Below are 16,918 nucleotides of genomic sequence, written 5' to 3' on the forward strand. Positions count from 1 at the left end.
TGATTAGAAATTATGGTAAACTTCATGAAAGAAGATAACAAAACAACTTATAGAGCACTTATCTGTTGGTACTGTTTGAGTTTTTTAGGCATATTAACCCATATAGTCTTTACACATTCCTTGTGAATACTATTGTTATTCCCCATTTCACAGATGAATAACTTAAACAATGAGTAAGTGATTTTTCCAAGGTCACACAACCAATAAGTGGTTGAGATTTGAAGCCAGGTATTCTGACTCTAGAACAGTAGTTCTCGTCTAGGGGCAACTTCACCCTACAATGAATGTTTGGTGTTGTCTGGAGATATTTTTGGCTGTTACATTTGGAGAATACTACTGGTATCTAGTGGGTAGAGGCCGGGGTTGCTGCTAAACATCCTGCAAAGGATAGGACCCTCCCCACAACAAAGAATTATTCAGCCCAAAATATCAGTACTACTGAGGATGAACCCTGTCTGATCTTTGTTATTTTGCATCTCATGAGGATGTGAAGCATTAGTGTCAACTCTATAGTGCTAGTCCTACCTGTTATGTGACTATATTTAATCATCTTTAGAATTAAGTGGAAATTCCTTTTCTTTCAGGTGAATCAATTCCAATAAGACTATTTTTAGCAGGATATGACCCAACTCCAACAATGAGAGATGTGAACAAAAAATTTTCAGTAAGGTACTTTTTGAATTTAGTGCTTGTTGATGAGGAAGACCGGAGGTACTTCAAACAGCAGGTATGGTGCCACTTAGGCTGGTATTATGTTCTGCGGCAGATCTAAAAATACCTCGAAAGCACTCTTCTAAGCTTCATTGTACTGAGCGAGTGGGAGTTTCTAAATAAATAAATAACACTGTGGGTATGATAGATAAAGAAGTAGAGGAGAATAAAATCCTGTGATAGATCCCTCCCCAATCATTCTGCAGTACTCCAGGATGAGCTATAATTTTTCAGGGCTTTTAGTTTTCTCTTACAAGTTCTTTTGTTTTTGTTTTTTAATAAAAACAACACCTGCTGCTTATTTAGAAAAAAATAAGGCAATAAAGAACAAAGAATGAAGTAAAGGTCAGCAGAATTTCCACCACCATTGCAACTAATGTGTGTATGTGTGTTTAGATCATATTATGGATACTGCTTTTTTTTTTTCTTACTGTTTTTAATTTTTTGTAGGGACAGAGTCTCACTATGTTGCCCAGGCTGGTCTTGAACTCTTGGGCTTAAGCAATCCTCCTGCCTTGCCCTCCCAAAGTGCTGGGATTATAGGCATGAGCCACCGTGCCCAGCTGTATTCTTTAATTTGCATTTTTACTCAGTAGTGACTTGAATGTCTTTCTCTTATCAACAAATATGCATTATTATTATTACTATTTTTATTTTTTGAGATGGGGATCTTCCAAGCAATCCTCCAGTCACAGCCTCTTGAGTAGCTGGGAGGTACAGGCACGTACCACTGTGCCCTGTTGATTTATCCCTTTTTAAGCAATTCTGTTATAAATGTCCATGAGATGACTGAATTCTAATAATTTTTTTTTTTTTTTGAGACAGAGTCTTGCTCTGTTGCCCAGGCTGGAGTGCAGTAGTGTGATCTCAGCTCACTGCAACCTCCACCTTCCAGGTTCAAGTGATTCTTGTGCCTCAGCCTCCCAAGTAGCTGGGATTACAGGTGTGTGCCACCACACCAGGTTAATTTTTGTATTTTCTTTTTTGTAGAGACAGGGTTTTGCCATGTTGGCCAGGCTGGTTTCAAACTCCTGGCCTAAAGTGATCCACCTGCCTTGGCCTCCCAAAGTGCTAGGATTACAGGCGTGAGCCACCATGCCCAGCCTCTAATACTGTTTTGTTGTTTTTTTTTTTTTTAATTATTTATTATTATTTTTTTTTGAGACAGAGTCTCGCTCTGTTGCCCAGGCTGGAGTGTAGTGGTGCGATCTCAGCTCACTGCAACCTTCACCTCCTGGGTTCAAGCAATTCTCCCGCCTCAGCCTCCCGAGTACCTGGGATTATAGGCATGCACCACCACGCCCGGCTAATTTTTCTATTTTTAGTAGAGACTGGGTTTCACCATGTTGACCAGGCTGGTCTCGAACTCCTGACCTCAGGTGATCCGCCTGCCTCAGCCTCCCAAAATGCTGGGATTACAGGCATGAGCCACCTCGCCCGGCTGCCTCTAATTCTTTGTTTAATATAAAGTGTTCGTTACAAACTTGTTCTCCTTTGAAAATCAATTAAAAGCTTTTGGTGAATTTTGAATGAAGATAGTAATTAGAATGGTATTTTGTATTCTGAATCAGATTAATAAACATGTTGGATGTCAGTTGAGTGTTCAAAGCTAAGTTAGAAATTATTCTGGGCTAAGTACTGTGAAAAATACAAAAACTACCTTTTATAAACGTGATCTGTCCTCCATGTTCTCACATTGTAGATATCTGGGAAAAAGAAAAATAATAATTAACAGAATACTTAAATAGTAGTTTGACAGTAATTTAGAAGAGAGAAAACCTATTCCAGTATTGCCATCCTAATGTTGTATAATTAAACATACATGATTTATAACTTCGAAATAAACTACATGATTTTTACAATTTCAAAATCAATTGCATATCATGGCACTATTGGAGGTAGTCTGTTATTTCCCATGTGCACTCATTTGGATGTTTAAATTCTGATATGTTGGGGGAAAAAAAAACTCAGCCTATAATGACTTCATGAAGCAAATAATTTTAGGAATTTAGAAGAGGGAAGTTCTCAGGATGGATTGGTTAGGGTAAGAGTTAGGTAGAGAAATCAAGATTTGAAGACTGGGGAAGATGTAGGGCGAGTTTATTTGGATTGCATTGGAGGCAGAGAGTAACTCAGTTTGGCTGATGGGGGAAAATGGTCTAGGGAGGGAAGAGAATAATGTTGGTAAATTGGATAAAGGTTATAGAGGGGCATGAATACCTGTTTGGAGATTTATCCTGGAGGCACTGAGAACTACTAAAAAGCAATCCAAGCAGTGTGCTAGAGGATTAACCTGGTAGTGATAATGAAGGATTAGATAGAAAGGGCTCTGCCTCTCTTGCCTCTGAGGAAGCTGTTTTAATATCTAAGTACAAGAACTTGAATTTGTATGATGGCAATGGAACAATTAAAGGATGGATTTGGGGAATTCTTTAAAGTAACAATAGGACTTGTTGACACATTGGATTGGTGGTGGTGGAATGCATGGGTGCTGGTGATAGGAGCACTAGAGGTAGAAGGGGCAGTCAAGATTAGAGCTGGAAGAAAGTAGATCAGTTGGAAAAGAGGAGGGCTTTTGTAGGGAAGAATTTAATTTTATTGTTAAAATTGAAGTGGCAATCATGATTTCCATGGTGAAAATTTAAGGCATCATAGAGATAAGGCATCATATCAAACATTAATTTGTTAATATCTTGCATTTGTTTACTAGGAGATAATTTTATGGAGAAAAGCTCCTGAAAAGCTGAGGAAACAGAGAACAAACTTTCACCAGCGATTTGAATCTCCAGAATCACAGGCATCTGCCGAACAGCCTGAAATGTGAACTGAACAGGAGAAAAAAAGAAAAGCAAAAAACTCCTGTAACCCTTGAGATTAAGTTCAGCAGGTTAAAGATGGTTGCAGCTGGAGGGGGCGGAAAAAGGCCAAAACTCCATATATATTAGTCTTCCTTTATCTTACAGCGCTGCATTTATTTTATGATACAATGAAATGTTCTTTCATGTATATACATTTTTAAAAGTGCTTTCTTTGAAACACTGGAACTTTGTTAAGCTGCCTTTTTTTTTTAACTTCCTACTTTGATGATAAGCACTCAGATATATATCAGCATAAACATGAAAAATTTTCATGTGAGTAGGCTGGTATTTGTAATTTTGCTTTCTTTCTGCATAATGTTGATTATAAATCCTTCTCTCTTTTCAGGCTAATGATTACCTCTTATTCTCTACATGCAAAAAATTAAATATTTTGTGTTCAAATAAAATTAGAAAATCTGAGTGGCCCCTTGTGTCCTGCAGAGATTTACAACATGGCATCTCAATATTTTTGAGAACTACATTTGTTTTTAACGTATGTGTTTGAGAAAAGCATATGGAGTGTTTCCCTGCAGGCGCTTCTGAGTACCATTCCGTGGCTTCCAGAATTTTATCCTCTTTGAGGTCTTCTGTGCTACGAATATTAGATTTCTTTCCCCAAGGGATTATGTGGCAGGTCATTATGGCCTTCTTTTTTTTGGCCATATTAAGTAACAGTTTTGCTATTTTCCAGTAGTACCATTGTGTGTTTTCTGCAATGTGGAGTTGACTTAGGTTGGCATTTTAGATTTGTTAAAACTATTTTTTCCATAAATACTTTGAAACATATTTATATATTTCAATTTAAGGAATCTTTTTGCCATGTGTATGCAAATATTATTTTCTTCATACATTCATTTTCTTTTCAGGGGAAAATTTTGGGATGGGGGACTCAGGAGGACCTGTGAAACATGTAGTTATCTAGATCTGGGTAATTTCATGTTTATTAAACTCGAACTTTGGCTAGTTAAACTCACATTGAAACTTCATCCAGTCTCTTAATTTTTTAACACTAAATTCAAGTCATTTGTTTAAAGTCTCTAAAAAAGAAGATTGCAGTCATCCATTCATATGCATGGGGTCTGATCGCAAATACACTAAATGTGGAGTGTAGGAACCAAAATGAAACCTGCTGTATGGAAACTACTTTCACTTATGGTTCATTGGTGTTTGTCCCAATATTTTTTTATGCACTTCAGTGCAAGTCTTGTCAGTTAACCTTACTTTATGAGTAAGCTAAATAACCCAAATTACATTTCTTTAAACCTGTTTTACTACTATGGCACTTTGATAAAATGGTCAGGAACCAACTTTACTAGCAAAAGGGTCCATGTACCATGTGCTGGAGCATCTGTTCTACATGTGGATATCTATGAATGGTAATATTTTCCTTCATGTAAGTGCCTATTCAGAGTTTCAAAATTTTAAAATGCCAAATATTTTCATGGTCATTTGCATGTAGTAATCTAGAAAATATTCAAAGAGATTTTGAAAACCAATTGTATTTAACCAGCCTCAAATTGTGCAACCATGATGTATAATAAAGAATTTGAAACAAACTGAGCTTGCTGTTTGCATGATTAAAATAGCTCTATTCTCAAATCTCTTCTCATTGTTACATTTATTGTCGAGGATAGGATTGTTCAATAGTTTAGGAAGCTGTAACTGTGATAATGAATTTTTATAAATATTACTGGTTTCGATTTTAAATAGCTATATAATGCTTTTAATAGGCTGGCTTAAAACTCATATACAGGATGCCTGTCCATTTTGCTCAAGACTTTTCGTAGCATAACCAATTTGAAAAATAAAAATTCAAATTTAATATTTGGTGATTTCAGTCAAAAGTCAGCCAGTTAATTAGAAGTCATAAACTGAAAAAGAAATTTGTGTCTTTGATGAAGAGTTACAATGTCTAACCCATTGGTTCTCAACCCTGGTTGCATATTAGAATCACCTTAGAAGCTTTTAAAATAACCAGGCCTGGGTCCTACTCTGACCAATAAAATAAGAATCTCAGAGACTGGGCCATAGGCATTAAAAACAAAACAACCTCAAAAAAATACCTGTAATCCCAGCCACTTCAGGAGTCTGAGGCAGAAGGATCACCTGAAGCCAGGAATTCGAGACCAGCCTGGCCAACAAAATGAGATCCTATCTCTACAAAAAAATTAACAATGAGCTGGGCATGGTGGCATGCACCTGTATTCCCAGCTACTTAGGAAGCTGAGACAGGAAGATCCCTTTGAGAGGTGAAGCCAGCTGGACTTCTGAGTCGCGTGGGGACTTGGAGAACTTTTCTGTCTTACAAGGGGATTGTAGAATGCACCAATCAATGCTGTAGCTAGGATTGTAAAATGCACTCTGGCTAGCTGGAGGTTTGTAAAATGCACCAATCAGTGCTTGTGAAAACGCACCAATCAGGCTGGGTGCAGTGGCTCAGGCCTGTAATCCCAGCACTTTGGGAGGCCGAGGCGGGCAGATCACCTGAGGTCGGGAGTTCGAGACCAGGCCGACCAACATGGAGAAACCCCGTCTCTACCAAAAATATATTAGTCGGGCATGGTGGCACATGCCTGTAATCCCAGCTACTAGGGAGGCTGAGGCAGGAGAATTGCTTGAACCCGGGAGGCAGAGGTTGCAGTGAGCTGAGATCGCACCAATACACTTCAGCCTGGCTAGAAGTTTGTAAAATGGACCAACCAGCGCTCTGTAAAATGGACCAATCAGCGGGACGTGGGTGGGGACAAATGGAATAAAAGCTGGCCACCCCCCAGCCAGCAGCGGCAACCAGCTCAGGTCCCCTTCCATACTGTGGAAGCTCTGTTCTTTCACTCCTCATGATAAATCTTGCTGCTGCTCACTCTTTGGGCCTGTGCCACATTTAAGAGCTGTAACACAGCGAAGGTCCATGGCTCCATTCTTTAAGTCAGCGAGACCGCAAACGCACTGGTAGGAACCAACTCCAGACACACCTTGAGTACAGGAATTTGAAATTACACTGAGGTTATCATGCCACTGCACTCTAGCCTGGGTGACAGAGACACCACGTCTCAAAAATCTACCCAGAGTTGAGAACGACTGATCTAAACCATTAAAATTTTTATTTCTCTCACTAATGAATTTTCTCATTGTTTTGATATTGCTGGGGAAGAAAAACTTTTATCCTCTTAGGATGAGTTCTTGGGGGCCTGCAAATTAAATAAACGAGACGTGGCCAGGTGCCTAACTCTTTGAGAGACCAGGGTGGGAAGATCACTTGAGCCCAGGAGTTTGAGACCAGCCTGGGCAACATAACAAGACCCCATCTCTATGAAAACAAAAACAAAAACAGAAAACATAGGGGAAGTGGTGGGGCGTAAGAGTAGTTACAGGAAAACAAATGACTTAGAAAAGATAAAAGCTTTTATGAAAATAGATGGAAGATAAAATTTTGTTACAAAGTCTGTTCACGTCTGGTACCCATTTATTGTCTCAGGATAAAAGTCAGTCTTTCCTGGTTGCTCCCAGGAAGGGGATTTTTTAGCTCTCTTGAGAGCCCAGGCTTTTAGACAGCTAAGGGATTTCAAAAACAAGTGATTATAAAATTAAAGATGCTGTCATTTAGAAAAAAAATACAGGTCTAAAATATAAAACAATTATGGATTAGAACTGTTACGCAGCTCAGTATTAGAATAAAGCAAAGGTTTTCCAGGAGTGGTATTATGCCCCGGAAAGAAAGCAAGACAGAGCAGGACCATGTGGGTACCATCTGTACAAGTTCTACAAATGCAACCGACAGGTGCCCCATCCCTTTCAGCTCTAACATTTCATGATTCTAAGGCTAAATCTTTTTTTTTTTTTTTAATTTTGAGATAGAGTCTTGCTCTGTCGCCCAGGCTGGAATGCAGTGGTGTGATCTTGGCTTACTGCAACCTCTGCCTCCCAGGTTCAAACGATTCTCCTGCTTCAGCCTCCTGAGTAGCTGGGACTACAGGCACGTGCCACCATGCCTGGCTAATTTTTTGTATTTTTGGTAGAGATGGGGTTTCACCGTGTTAACCAGGATGGTCTTGATCTCCTGACCTCATTGAGAGGTGAAGCCAGCTGGACTTCTGGGTTGGGTGGGGACTTGGAGAACTTTTCTGTCTTACAAGAGGATTTTAAAATGCACCAATCAGCACTCTGTAGCTAGGATTGTAAAATGCACCAATCAGCACTCTAGCTAGCTAGAGGTTTGTAAAATGCACCAATCAGTGCTCTGTGGCTAGCTAGAGGTTTGTAAAATGTGCCAATCAGCACTCTGTAAAAACGCACCAATCAGCTCTCTGTGGTTAGCTAGAGATTTGTAAAATGGACCAATCAGTGCTCTGTAAAATGGACCAATCAGCACTCTGTAAAATGGGCCAATCAGCAGGACATGGGTGGGGATAAATAAGGGAATAAAAGCTGGCTGCCACCCTCCCCTCCACCCCAGCCCCCAGCCAGCAGCAGCAACCCACTTGGGTCCCCTTCCACGCTGTGGAAGCTTTGTTCTTTTGCTCTTCACAATAAATCTTGCTGCTGCTCACTCTTTGGGTCCATGCCACCTTTGAGAGCTATAAAACTCACTGCGAAGGTCCACAGCTTCATTCTTGAAATCAGCGAGACCACGAACCCACCAGAAGCAACAAACTCCAGACACATCATGATCCGCCTGCCTTGGCCTCCCAAAGTGCTGGGATTACAGGCGTGAGCCACCGTGCCCAGCCAAGAGTAAATCTTAAAAGTTCACTTAGGATAAGCAATAGTGTCTAGATCATGATAACCTTAATGTCAGAAAAATACTAGAAACTTCAAATTACAAAATTTGGTAGACAAGGTATGAGAGAGTAATCTACAGGATGTGCTTTTGTGAAACCTACACCAGATTTTGTTAATAGCAAAAGCAAAGGCGAAGAAGAAATTAACTTGTATTATTTCTGCCACCTAGGTTATCTTCTCCCACTTCCTTTCCTTCTCCTATTTATTTCCGTATTCATGTAAATATTCATGTAAATATTTCCGTATTCATGTAAATATTCATTAGCATATTTACAGACTATCAGTTAGTGCTTGCTACGGTTTGAATGTGTCCCCTAAATTTTTTGTGTTGGAACTTAATCATCAAATTTATATATTGATTGGAGGTGAGGCCTTTGAGAAGTAATTAGGATTAGATAAAAGTTCTTAGTGTGGGTCCCCCATGATGTGACTGGTGGCTTCGTAAGAAAAGAGAAACCTGAGATGGCACACAAGGTCTTGCTCTTTGGCCATGTGATGCCTTCTACCAGGTTATGTCAAGAGGGCCATCACCAGATGCCAGCCTCTTGATCTTGGACTTCCTAGCCTCCAGAACTGTAAGAAATAAATTCATTTTCTTTACAAATTACTCAGTCTGTGGTGTTCTGTTATAGCAATGCAAAATGGAGTAAGTGTTATCTTGGCCCTACCCTGAAGGAACTTTAATCCAGAGCAGTGGTTCTCAAAAGTGTGGTCTCAGACCAGCAGAGTTGCATCATCTGAAATGTTTTAGAAATGTAAACTCTCGGATCCCACTCCAGATCTACTGAATCAGAAACTTCAGGGATCGGACCCAACAATCTTGTTGCACTCTAACGTTTAAGAACCACTGACCCAGAGACACAATTACGATAGTTTTCATTCTATGATAGAGCCTCTACTGGGACCTGTGATGTGTAAGAGAAGCACCCAGTGTGTTCAGAGGTACAGAGGTGAGAAACGATGATATAACTGGTGTATAGTTCCAGCATGAATAGAATGGTAGATGTGGGGAGTAGAAATAAAGCTGGAAGAGGCATATAGGGCCAACCAATGTAGCACAGAACCTGGATGCCATACAATGGAATATGGGCTTTATCTGAACATTTATTCAGAATCACCAAAGGACTCTAAGCAGGAGTAACTTACCAGATTTGTGTTTTCAAAAGATCATTATGGTGCTACGGCAAAGTATAGGAGGATACTATTTACATAGTTACTGCACTAATCCATTCAACAAGCAAAATAAAACATTTATAGAAGCTCTAATATGTGTTAGGTGCTGATTACACTTACTGCTATAAATATGACATAATCAGTATAGATATGACATCTTTTTTGTAAAAGCAAAAATTTTATATTGAATTTTCCCATTTCAATGTTTATAGTAGAACTTAACGAATGGCTGAAAGGAAAAGCCTGTTATGTCCTATCACAAAATTCAGATTGCACTTTCTACCTGCAAGGAGGTGCAAACAAAATTACAGTTAAAATAGTTTTGAGAATTTTTTTTTTCTGTAAAACTATACTAGGGTTGGGCTAGATCTGTAAGACTAGTAACTGCCAAGTGCTGTGGCATGCACCTGTAGTTCCAGCTACTCAGGAGGCTGACGCAGGATTGCTTGAGCCCAGGAGTTCAGGATCACCCTTCCAAAAAAAAAAAAGACTAGTACAAATGTTGATTCTGGCCCAATATGCTGCTCCGGTCCAAAAAGCCCACCTATTTGCTTTGAAATCAGAAAGACTGGCTGGGCATGGTGGCTCACACCTGTAATCCCAGCACTTTGGGAGGCCGAGGTGGGTGGATCACTTGAGGCCGGGAGTTCTGAGACCAACCTGGCCAACATGGTGAAACTAAAGAGAATACAAAAATTAGCCAGGTATTGTGGTGCAGGCCTGTAGTCCCAGCTATTCTGGAGGCTGAGGCATGAGAATTGCTTGAGCCTGGGAGGTGGACATTGCAGTGAGCTATGATTGCACCACTGCACTTCAGCCTGGGCAACAGAGTGAGCCTCTGTCTCAAAAAAAAAGAAAAAAAAAGATTTAGATTAGTATCTGACTCTACCACTTATTGGGGCAAGTTACTTAACCTGGTGACAATAATACCTCTAAATGGTTGTCAAGCATATTAAAAGATTAAAAGGAACAACATAGTGCTTGCCTCAGTTACATATTAAATGTTTGGTTTATCCTTCATTCTCCTAGTTTCCAAATCTGACGAGACATCATTGTTTATTGACATTTTCTAGCATAGTCACTCACTACATTATCTAAGGAGTCTTGTAAAACCTTTCCATTCCACATACATGGTCTCCATCATAACTCAGACACAGGAATCTACCACCTTCAGCTAGAACTGTTGCTAAAGTTGTAATTTTCCTCCCTGCATATTTGTGTTGATCCTAGTCTATCCTAGGTACTTCCTAATGAATGATTTCTCTTCTCAAAAATATAATCACTATTTGTAAGCCATAGAATTAGGTCTGCGTTAACTCTGTTACTTACATTTTTTTCAATATGTCTTTTCCTTAGTTAAGCCTCTGCTTACATCGTTTCCTCCGACTAGAATTTACTTACCGCTTCTCTATATGTTTTACTTTTAAGTCTGGCAGAAATCTCCTTACCAATCTAAAATTGCTTCTTTCTTTGAACTGCCATTAATCTATTAGAGCAATAAGTGCATTATTTAACGTGTACTGTTCTTATTACCAAAACCAGATCAGAAACTTTGAAAGCAAAGGACTGTCTCCTTGTATCCCTGATGTTTAAAAATTATTTTGTGAATCAAAGGCACGTGGCAAATTGTTACTGGAATCCTATTAGACATACAGTATTGTATATTACATAACACGTTCCTTCAAGTTGTAAGATCTTAATGATGTAAGCATAAAGAGATGTGGAAATGCTAAACTTGTGAATTTTTTTTTTTTTTTTTTTTTAGACGGAGTCTCACTCTGTTGCCCAGGCTGGAAAGCAGTGGCCCGATCTCGGCTCACTGCCACCTCTGGCACCCAGGTTCAAACGATTCTCCTGCCTCCGCCTCCCTAGTAACTGGGATTACAGGTGTGCACCACCACGCCCGGCTGATTTTTGTATTTTTAGTAGAGACGGGATTTCACCATGTTTGCCAGGCTGGTCTCGGACCCCTGACCTCAGATGATACACCCGCCTCGCCCTCCGTAAGTGCTGGAATTACAGGCGTGAACCACCACGCCCAGGTTAAACTTGTGAATTTAACATGTTGCAGCCTCACATAAGGACACGGTATTCAACAAATGCAATGGAACTAGACTATGGCTGGGGTACAGAGCACATATTTTTGCCATGTGGGCACAACTATGTGGTCATAGCTGCTAGGATGATGTACACAAACTGCTCACATTAAAGCAAAAGTACTTATGTAATACAAGGGGCTTAATAGTGCAACAATATTTCTTAGCAACATTTCTGAGGGGCATATCAAGTTATTATCGCTAACGTTACCATATCAGGAAAGACGGTTAACAATGCAAGAAACTTTTGGGAAATGCTATCTAGTGTTTGAGTCCGCAAGACATACTCGTACCCTGAGCATTCGCAGTTGCTGCTCCACCATCTATTCGCTCACTGCTCACCCACGTGCTTCTGGACACTTGCTTACCCAAGTACTAGTTTGCATCACGTGACACGACTAGCAGGCCCCCTCCGCTCATCTATGACATCCCAAAGATGCCTGATTATTTTCCCTTCTTTAGGGAAAGCTGGTCCCAATCACCAACAAAACAGAGAAAGAGAACGAGAATTATCTCTAGCGGTTTTCCCTTCTAATCTTTTTCCCTGAAAGAACACCCTTACGGCACGGCTTTTTCCTTAACGGTCAGGCGTTTTCCCGGGCAGCTTACCTGCTCGGCCTGGGTCTTTCTGGACAGCAGGCGCTGGAGGTGCGCGTCACTGTCCGCCGCCGTGTCCGCGGCTGCTGCTGGTACCTGTAGAACCTGCGGCCTCGATGTCCTTCTCCCGTGCCCTATTGTGGGCTCGGCTCCCGGCGGGGCGCCAGGCTGGCCACCGGGCAGCCATCTGCTCTTCCCTTCGCCCCCACTTTGGGCCCTTTCCCGGGGTTCTGGGGCAAGTTTCTGTCCTTGCCACCGCCTCCTCCTCTGCCTCCGGTGGCTCCAAAATACCAAACACGTCCTTGTTCGTGCCCCTGACTGTGAAACCTCAGGGCCCCAGCGCCGATGGCGATGTCGGGGCCGAGCTAACCCGGCCTCTGGACAAGAGTGAGTGCGGGAACTACCGAGGGCGGCAGGGGGTGGTGTCTGCTGGGCCGAGGCTGGTTGGTAGGAAGCTGCACCCCCTTCCCCTGGGGATCCTTGGTCCCATCGAGTGTTGTCATCGTGCCTCTCAGTGTCTGCCTCCTTCGCTGGTGTGTGAGCCCCTCAAACAGCTTGGGACTATGTCTGATTAATTCTTAACGCCTCGTCCCAGAAGCGGCCTTTTCCCTTTTACTGCCCTGCTCTCTGAATGGTTTAAACACTCATATGTTGGGAAAATTTGACTTTTTTTGAGTTGTTAGGTAGACGCCAGCTCTTTCTTGCATTCTTCTTTGTTTCTCTCCCGCCCCCGAATGGGATGTGGCAGTGAAAAGCCAGCGGAGACTTCTTTTGGATTCTTTGTCATTGAGGAGGCGCCGACTCATACCACGCTGTTAGGCTGTGTGGTGCTTGCCAAGAGGAACCAGACTCAGATCCATATCCCCTCTTAAGAAACGTAACGGTATCGTGGGGGAGGACACGTGTAGGGAAAGTGAACGGTAATACACGGTAGAACATGATGACAAGGTCTAGAACAAGGTAGGGTGTTCCCGGCTCGAGAGAGAAAAGAAGAGGGTAGCATCAGTGAGTGGCAGCGGGCTTTGCTCAACAAAACTTAAGTTTGGATGGATTCGTTGACAGAGAGGCATGTGAATGTTTTCAAGGTGAGTTTCGGGATGATTAGGGAGGTAAGGGAGTTTCCTCTGACCATATGAAAGTGGGAGGTTGAGGAAATGCTATCCAGAATTGTCTCCAGGAATAGGAGGAGAAATGTCTCACTTTAACAAGCGACATTGGTGCCTCCTATTGTAAATCTAAAATATGTTTTTCAGAGCAGAAGTACAGTACTTTCACTAAACATGTGATGGAACTCACAGTATATGCTACTCTTTGACGTATTCTTCCAGTGTTAAGCAAGGCCTTTCACTTTACTTGGAGTTGGGAGACTGTCTTTATTTTCTGCTGTTATAATATAATACCTGAGACTGAGTAATTTATAAACAATAGAGGTGTATTTGACTCATGGTTCTGAGCCGGGATCTGATGAGGGCCTTTGGCTGCATCATCGCATGGTGGAAGGTGGAAGGGCAAGTGAGCCTGTGAGACAGAGAAAGGGGGCTGAACTTATCCTTTTTTTCCTGTGATAACTGACTCCTGTGATAATGGCATTAATCCACTCACCAGGGCAAACTCCTCATGTCCTAATCACCTCTTAAAAGTTCCACCTCTCAACTGTTAAAATAGCAATGAAATTTCAATATGAGTCTTGGAGAAGACATTCAAACCATAGCAGAGAATGTGTTATTTTAATAATGTAATTATACTATTATTTATTTTTAAATTGTAAAAATACATAAAATTTACTCTTTTAAACTTTTTTTTAGTTTTTTTCTTTACTTTTTTTTTTTTTTTTTTAGAGACAGGGTCTTGCTCTGTTACCCAAGCTGGAGTATAGCGGTATGATCATAGCTCACTGTAACCTCCAACTCCCAGACTCAAGCAATCCTGGGTCAGCCTTCTAAGTAGCTAGGGATACAGGCGTGCACTACCATGCCTGGATAATTTTTAAATTTTTTGTAGAGATAGGGTCTTGCTATGTTGCCCAGGCTGGTCTCAAACTCCTGGGCTCCAGGGATCCTCCTGCCATGGCCTCCCAAAGCACTGAGATTACAGACCTGAGCCACTGCACCCAGCCAGTCTTAATTGTTTTTAAGCACGTAGTTCACTAGTGTTAAGTATATTGACATTGTTGCGAAATAGATGAGAACTTTTTCATCTTGTAGAGTTGAAACTCAAACAATAGTTTACCCATTAAAGAACAATTTTCCATTTATTTTATATTATTTGAAGGCATAAGGTAATTTGGATGAGATAATTTGCCTTATTGTATTCAAATATTGTTAAATTCTTATTTTCTGCAGCTATTCCAATTCACCTGAAAATGTAAATGTCTTTGCTGCTTCCTGTAAGAAGATAGAATAAAGACATGGGTTTGTCAGCACTAGATTTTCTTCTGGTGGAGAATCCTTAGATACTTCATTGGGTCTGTGTGCCAGGTGATTTTTCATCTCCTTTGACTGGGATTGGTCCAGATGTTGAATTTACTAGAATGATTTTTCAGCATGGCAGGAGGGGCTACAGAAGATGGTGAATTACTACACTCTGATATAGCCATGTGGTCAAGGTGTCAGATTTCCACTTAGCTTAGCAATCAGGACAAGAAGCTGTCACTTCTCAATCTCTTTTGCCTACTCATAGCCCAAAAAGTTGAGGTACTTAAAGGCTTTGTCCTGCGTCACCTTGCTGCCTTATTCTGTGCTCTCTATGGGGTGTCTCATTCTCTCTCTCCCCATCACTAATTCAGTATTCCTCTCAGATCTTTGTCTCTACCCTGGACCTCTCTCCTTCACCCTGGACCTATATATCTCGCTGCCTACCAGGTGTCTCCACTTGTCTTTCTTACACACACCTCACCTTAGCATGTCAAGACAACTTACCTTCCCCTCAGCCTGCTCCTCCCGGTGCTCAGGTCAAAAGCTGGTAGTCTTTGTTCTTCCATCCCTCACCCCTACATCTAACAATCAGAGAAAGCCCAGTTGATGAGTCTTGCTGATTCTACCTCATAAATATTTAATTCGTTCATTTCCCTTATTCTCCACTGCAACCAGCTGTAGTCTAAATTGCCAGCTTTCATCTTTTGACTGGACTGCACATATGGCCCCTTATGTGTCTCCCCATATGCCTTTGATCCCTCGTTTCTATTCTCTACCTGCAGTCAGAATGTTCTTTTAAAAAGACTAGGCTGGGCGTGGTGTCTCACGCCGTCAATCCCAGCACTTTGGGAGGCCCAGGAGGGTGGATCACTTGAGCCCAGGAGCTCAAGATGAGCTTGGGCAACATGGCGAAACTCCATCTCTACAAAAAATACAGAAATTAGCCAGGCATGATGGTGTGTGCCTGTAGTTCCAGCTACCTGGGAGGCTGAGGTGGGAGGGTTGCTTGAGCCTGGGTAGTAGTAGAGGTTGCAGTGAGCCAAGATTGCACCACCACACTCCAGTCTGGGTGACAAGAGTGAGACCCTGTCTCAAATAAAAAAAGAAAGATACAATTTTAATTTACATACTAGAAAGCTCACCCTTTAAAAGTGTATAATTCACTGGGTTTTAGTATATTTGCAGGATTGTACAATCATCACCATAATTTCATTTCAGAACATTTTTATCACCCTGAAAAGAAACCTGATATCTATTAGCAAGTCACTCTCTAGTCCCCCAGTCCCCAGTATCTTTTTTTTTTTTTTTAGCTCTAGATAACTACTAATCCACATTCTGTCTGTTGATTTGCCTGTTTTGTGTATTTCATATTAATAGTGTCATATAGTATGTGGTCTTTTGTAACTGGTTTCTTTTATTTAGCATAATGAGAAATTTCACATTTTGGAAGCATTTTAATTTGAGTAAAGCAGCATGAATCTTACATAACACCGTAGTATTAGTCACAGAAAATAGATTAATTCTAAATAAATGTGATCTGTCTTTAGTTTGTGTCGAGTTTATAGGTCAGCAGAATTTTCCCAAGCAATGGCATGTACCTTTTTCCAATCTTTTATTTGTCATTGGTTTTTCTACCCTTGGTACCAAGAAATTGTTGGCCAGGTGCAGTGGCTCACGCCTGTAATCCCAGCACTTTAGGAGGCTGAGGTTGGCAGATCACCAGCCTCAGGAGTTCGAGACCAGCCTGACCAACATGGAGAAACCCTGTCTCTACTAAAAATACAAAATTAGTTGGACATGGTGCATGGTGATGCATGCCTGTAATCCCAGCTACTTGGGAGGCTGAGGCAGGAGAATCTCTTGAGCCCGGAAGGCGGAGGTTGCAGTGAGCTGAGATCGCGCCATTGCACTCCAGCCTGGGCAACAAGAGTGAAACTCCATCTCCAAAGAAAAAAAGAAACTGTTGTTCCTACTTGGCACAAAGTAACAGAGACCCAGAAATCTGCCTGTGATCTAAAATATAAATATATATATATACACACACACACACACACACACACACACACACACACACACACACTGTGTGTGTATGTGTATCTCATATTTAATTGTGGGCAGATCTAGTGATTCTGAAATTTCCTCATTCTGTCAAACAAAGTTTTATTAGTGGAATGCTTTGTTCAGGCTTGATTTCTTCAATGAGTGTTGTGTGTGAAAATGTGGTTGGCACATTTGTGAAAGGTAAAAATACAGGTCACTTGGCCTTTCTGAATTTCATGAGTAAAGGCTG

General features: G+C 41.2%; 2 protein-coding genes and 1 long non-coding RNA gene across 7 annotated transcripts in view; 2 read left to right on the forward strand and 1 right to left on the reverse strand.

Annotated features, from left to right (window-relative positions):
• VPS26A (VPS26 retromer complex component A) overlaps window positions 1-5,123 on the forward strand; it is a 50,960-nt gene extending 45,837 nt beyond the window's left edge. For all 5 annotated transcript variants that reach the window (XM_032138837.2, XM_058436303.1, XM_058436304.1 and 2 more), the window contains 2 exons: window positions 585-727; window positions 3,422-5,123. In XM_032138837.2, coding sequence (XP_031994728.1) covers window positions 585-727; window positions 3,422-3,535 — 257 coding nt within the window. In that variant the 3' untranslated portion in view covers window positions 3,536-5,123. The remainder of the gene's footprint in view (window positions 1-584; window positions 728-3,421) is intronic.
• Window positions 1-11,961, reverse strand: part of LOC131383071 (uncharacterized) — a 33,302-nt gene extending 21,341 nt beyond the window's left edge. Inside the window, exons 1-2 of the long non-coding RNA XR_009212794.1 lie at window positions 11,911-11,961; window positions 2,372-2,417 (exon numbers count right to left, since the gene is read on the reverse strand). This is a non-coding gene — a long non-coding RNA (uncharacterized LOC131383071). The remainder of the gene's footprint in view (window positions 1-2,371; window positions 2,418-11,910) is intronic.
• A 310-nt stretch (window positions 11,962-12,271) lies between these two features.
• SUPV3L1 (Suv3 like RNA helicase) overlaps window positions 12,272-16,918 on the forward strand; it is a 29,010-nt gene continuing 24,363 nt past the window's right edge. The window contains exon 1 of the mRNA XM_032138857.2: window positions 12,272-12,601. Within this exon, the coding sequence (XP_031994748.1) occupies window positions 12,331-12,601 (271 nt within the window). The 5' untranslated portion in view covers window positions 12,272-12,330. The remainder of the gene's footprint in view (window positions 12,602-16,918) is intronic.

The sequence above is a fragment of the Hylobates moloch genome, unplaced genomic scaffold, assembly GCF_009828535.3.
Source record: "Hylobates moloch isolate HMO894 unplaced genomic scaffold, HMol_V3 SCAFFOLD_3, whole genome shotgun sequence".
Taxonomy (NCBI): Eukaryota; Metazoa; Chordata; class Mammalia; order Primates; family Hylobatidae; genus Hylobates; species Hylobates moloch.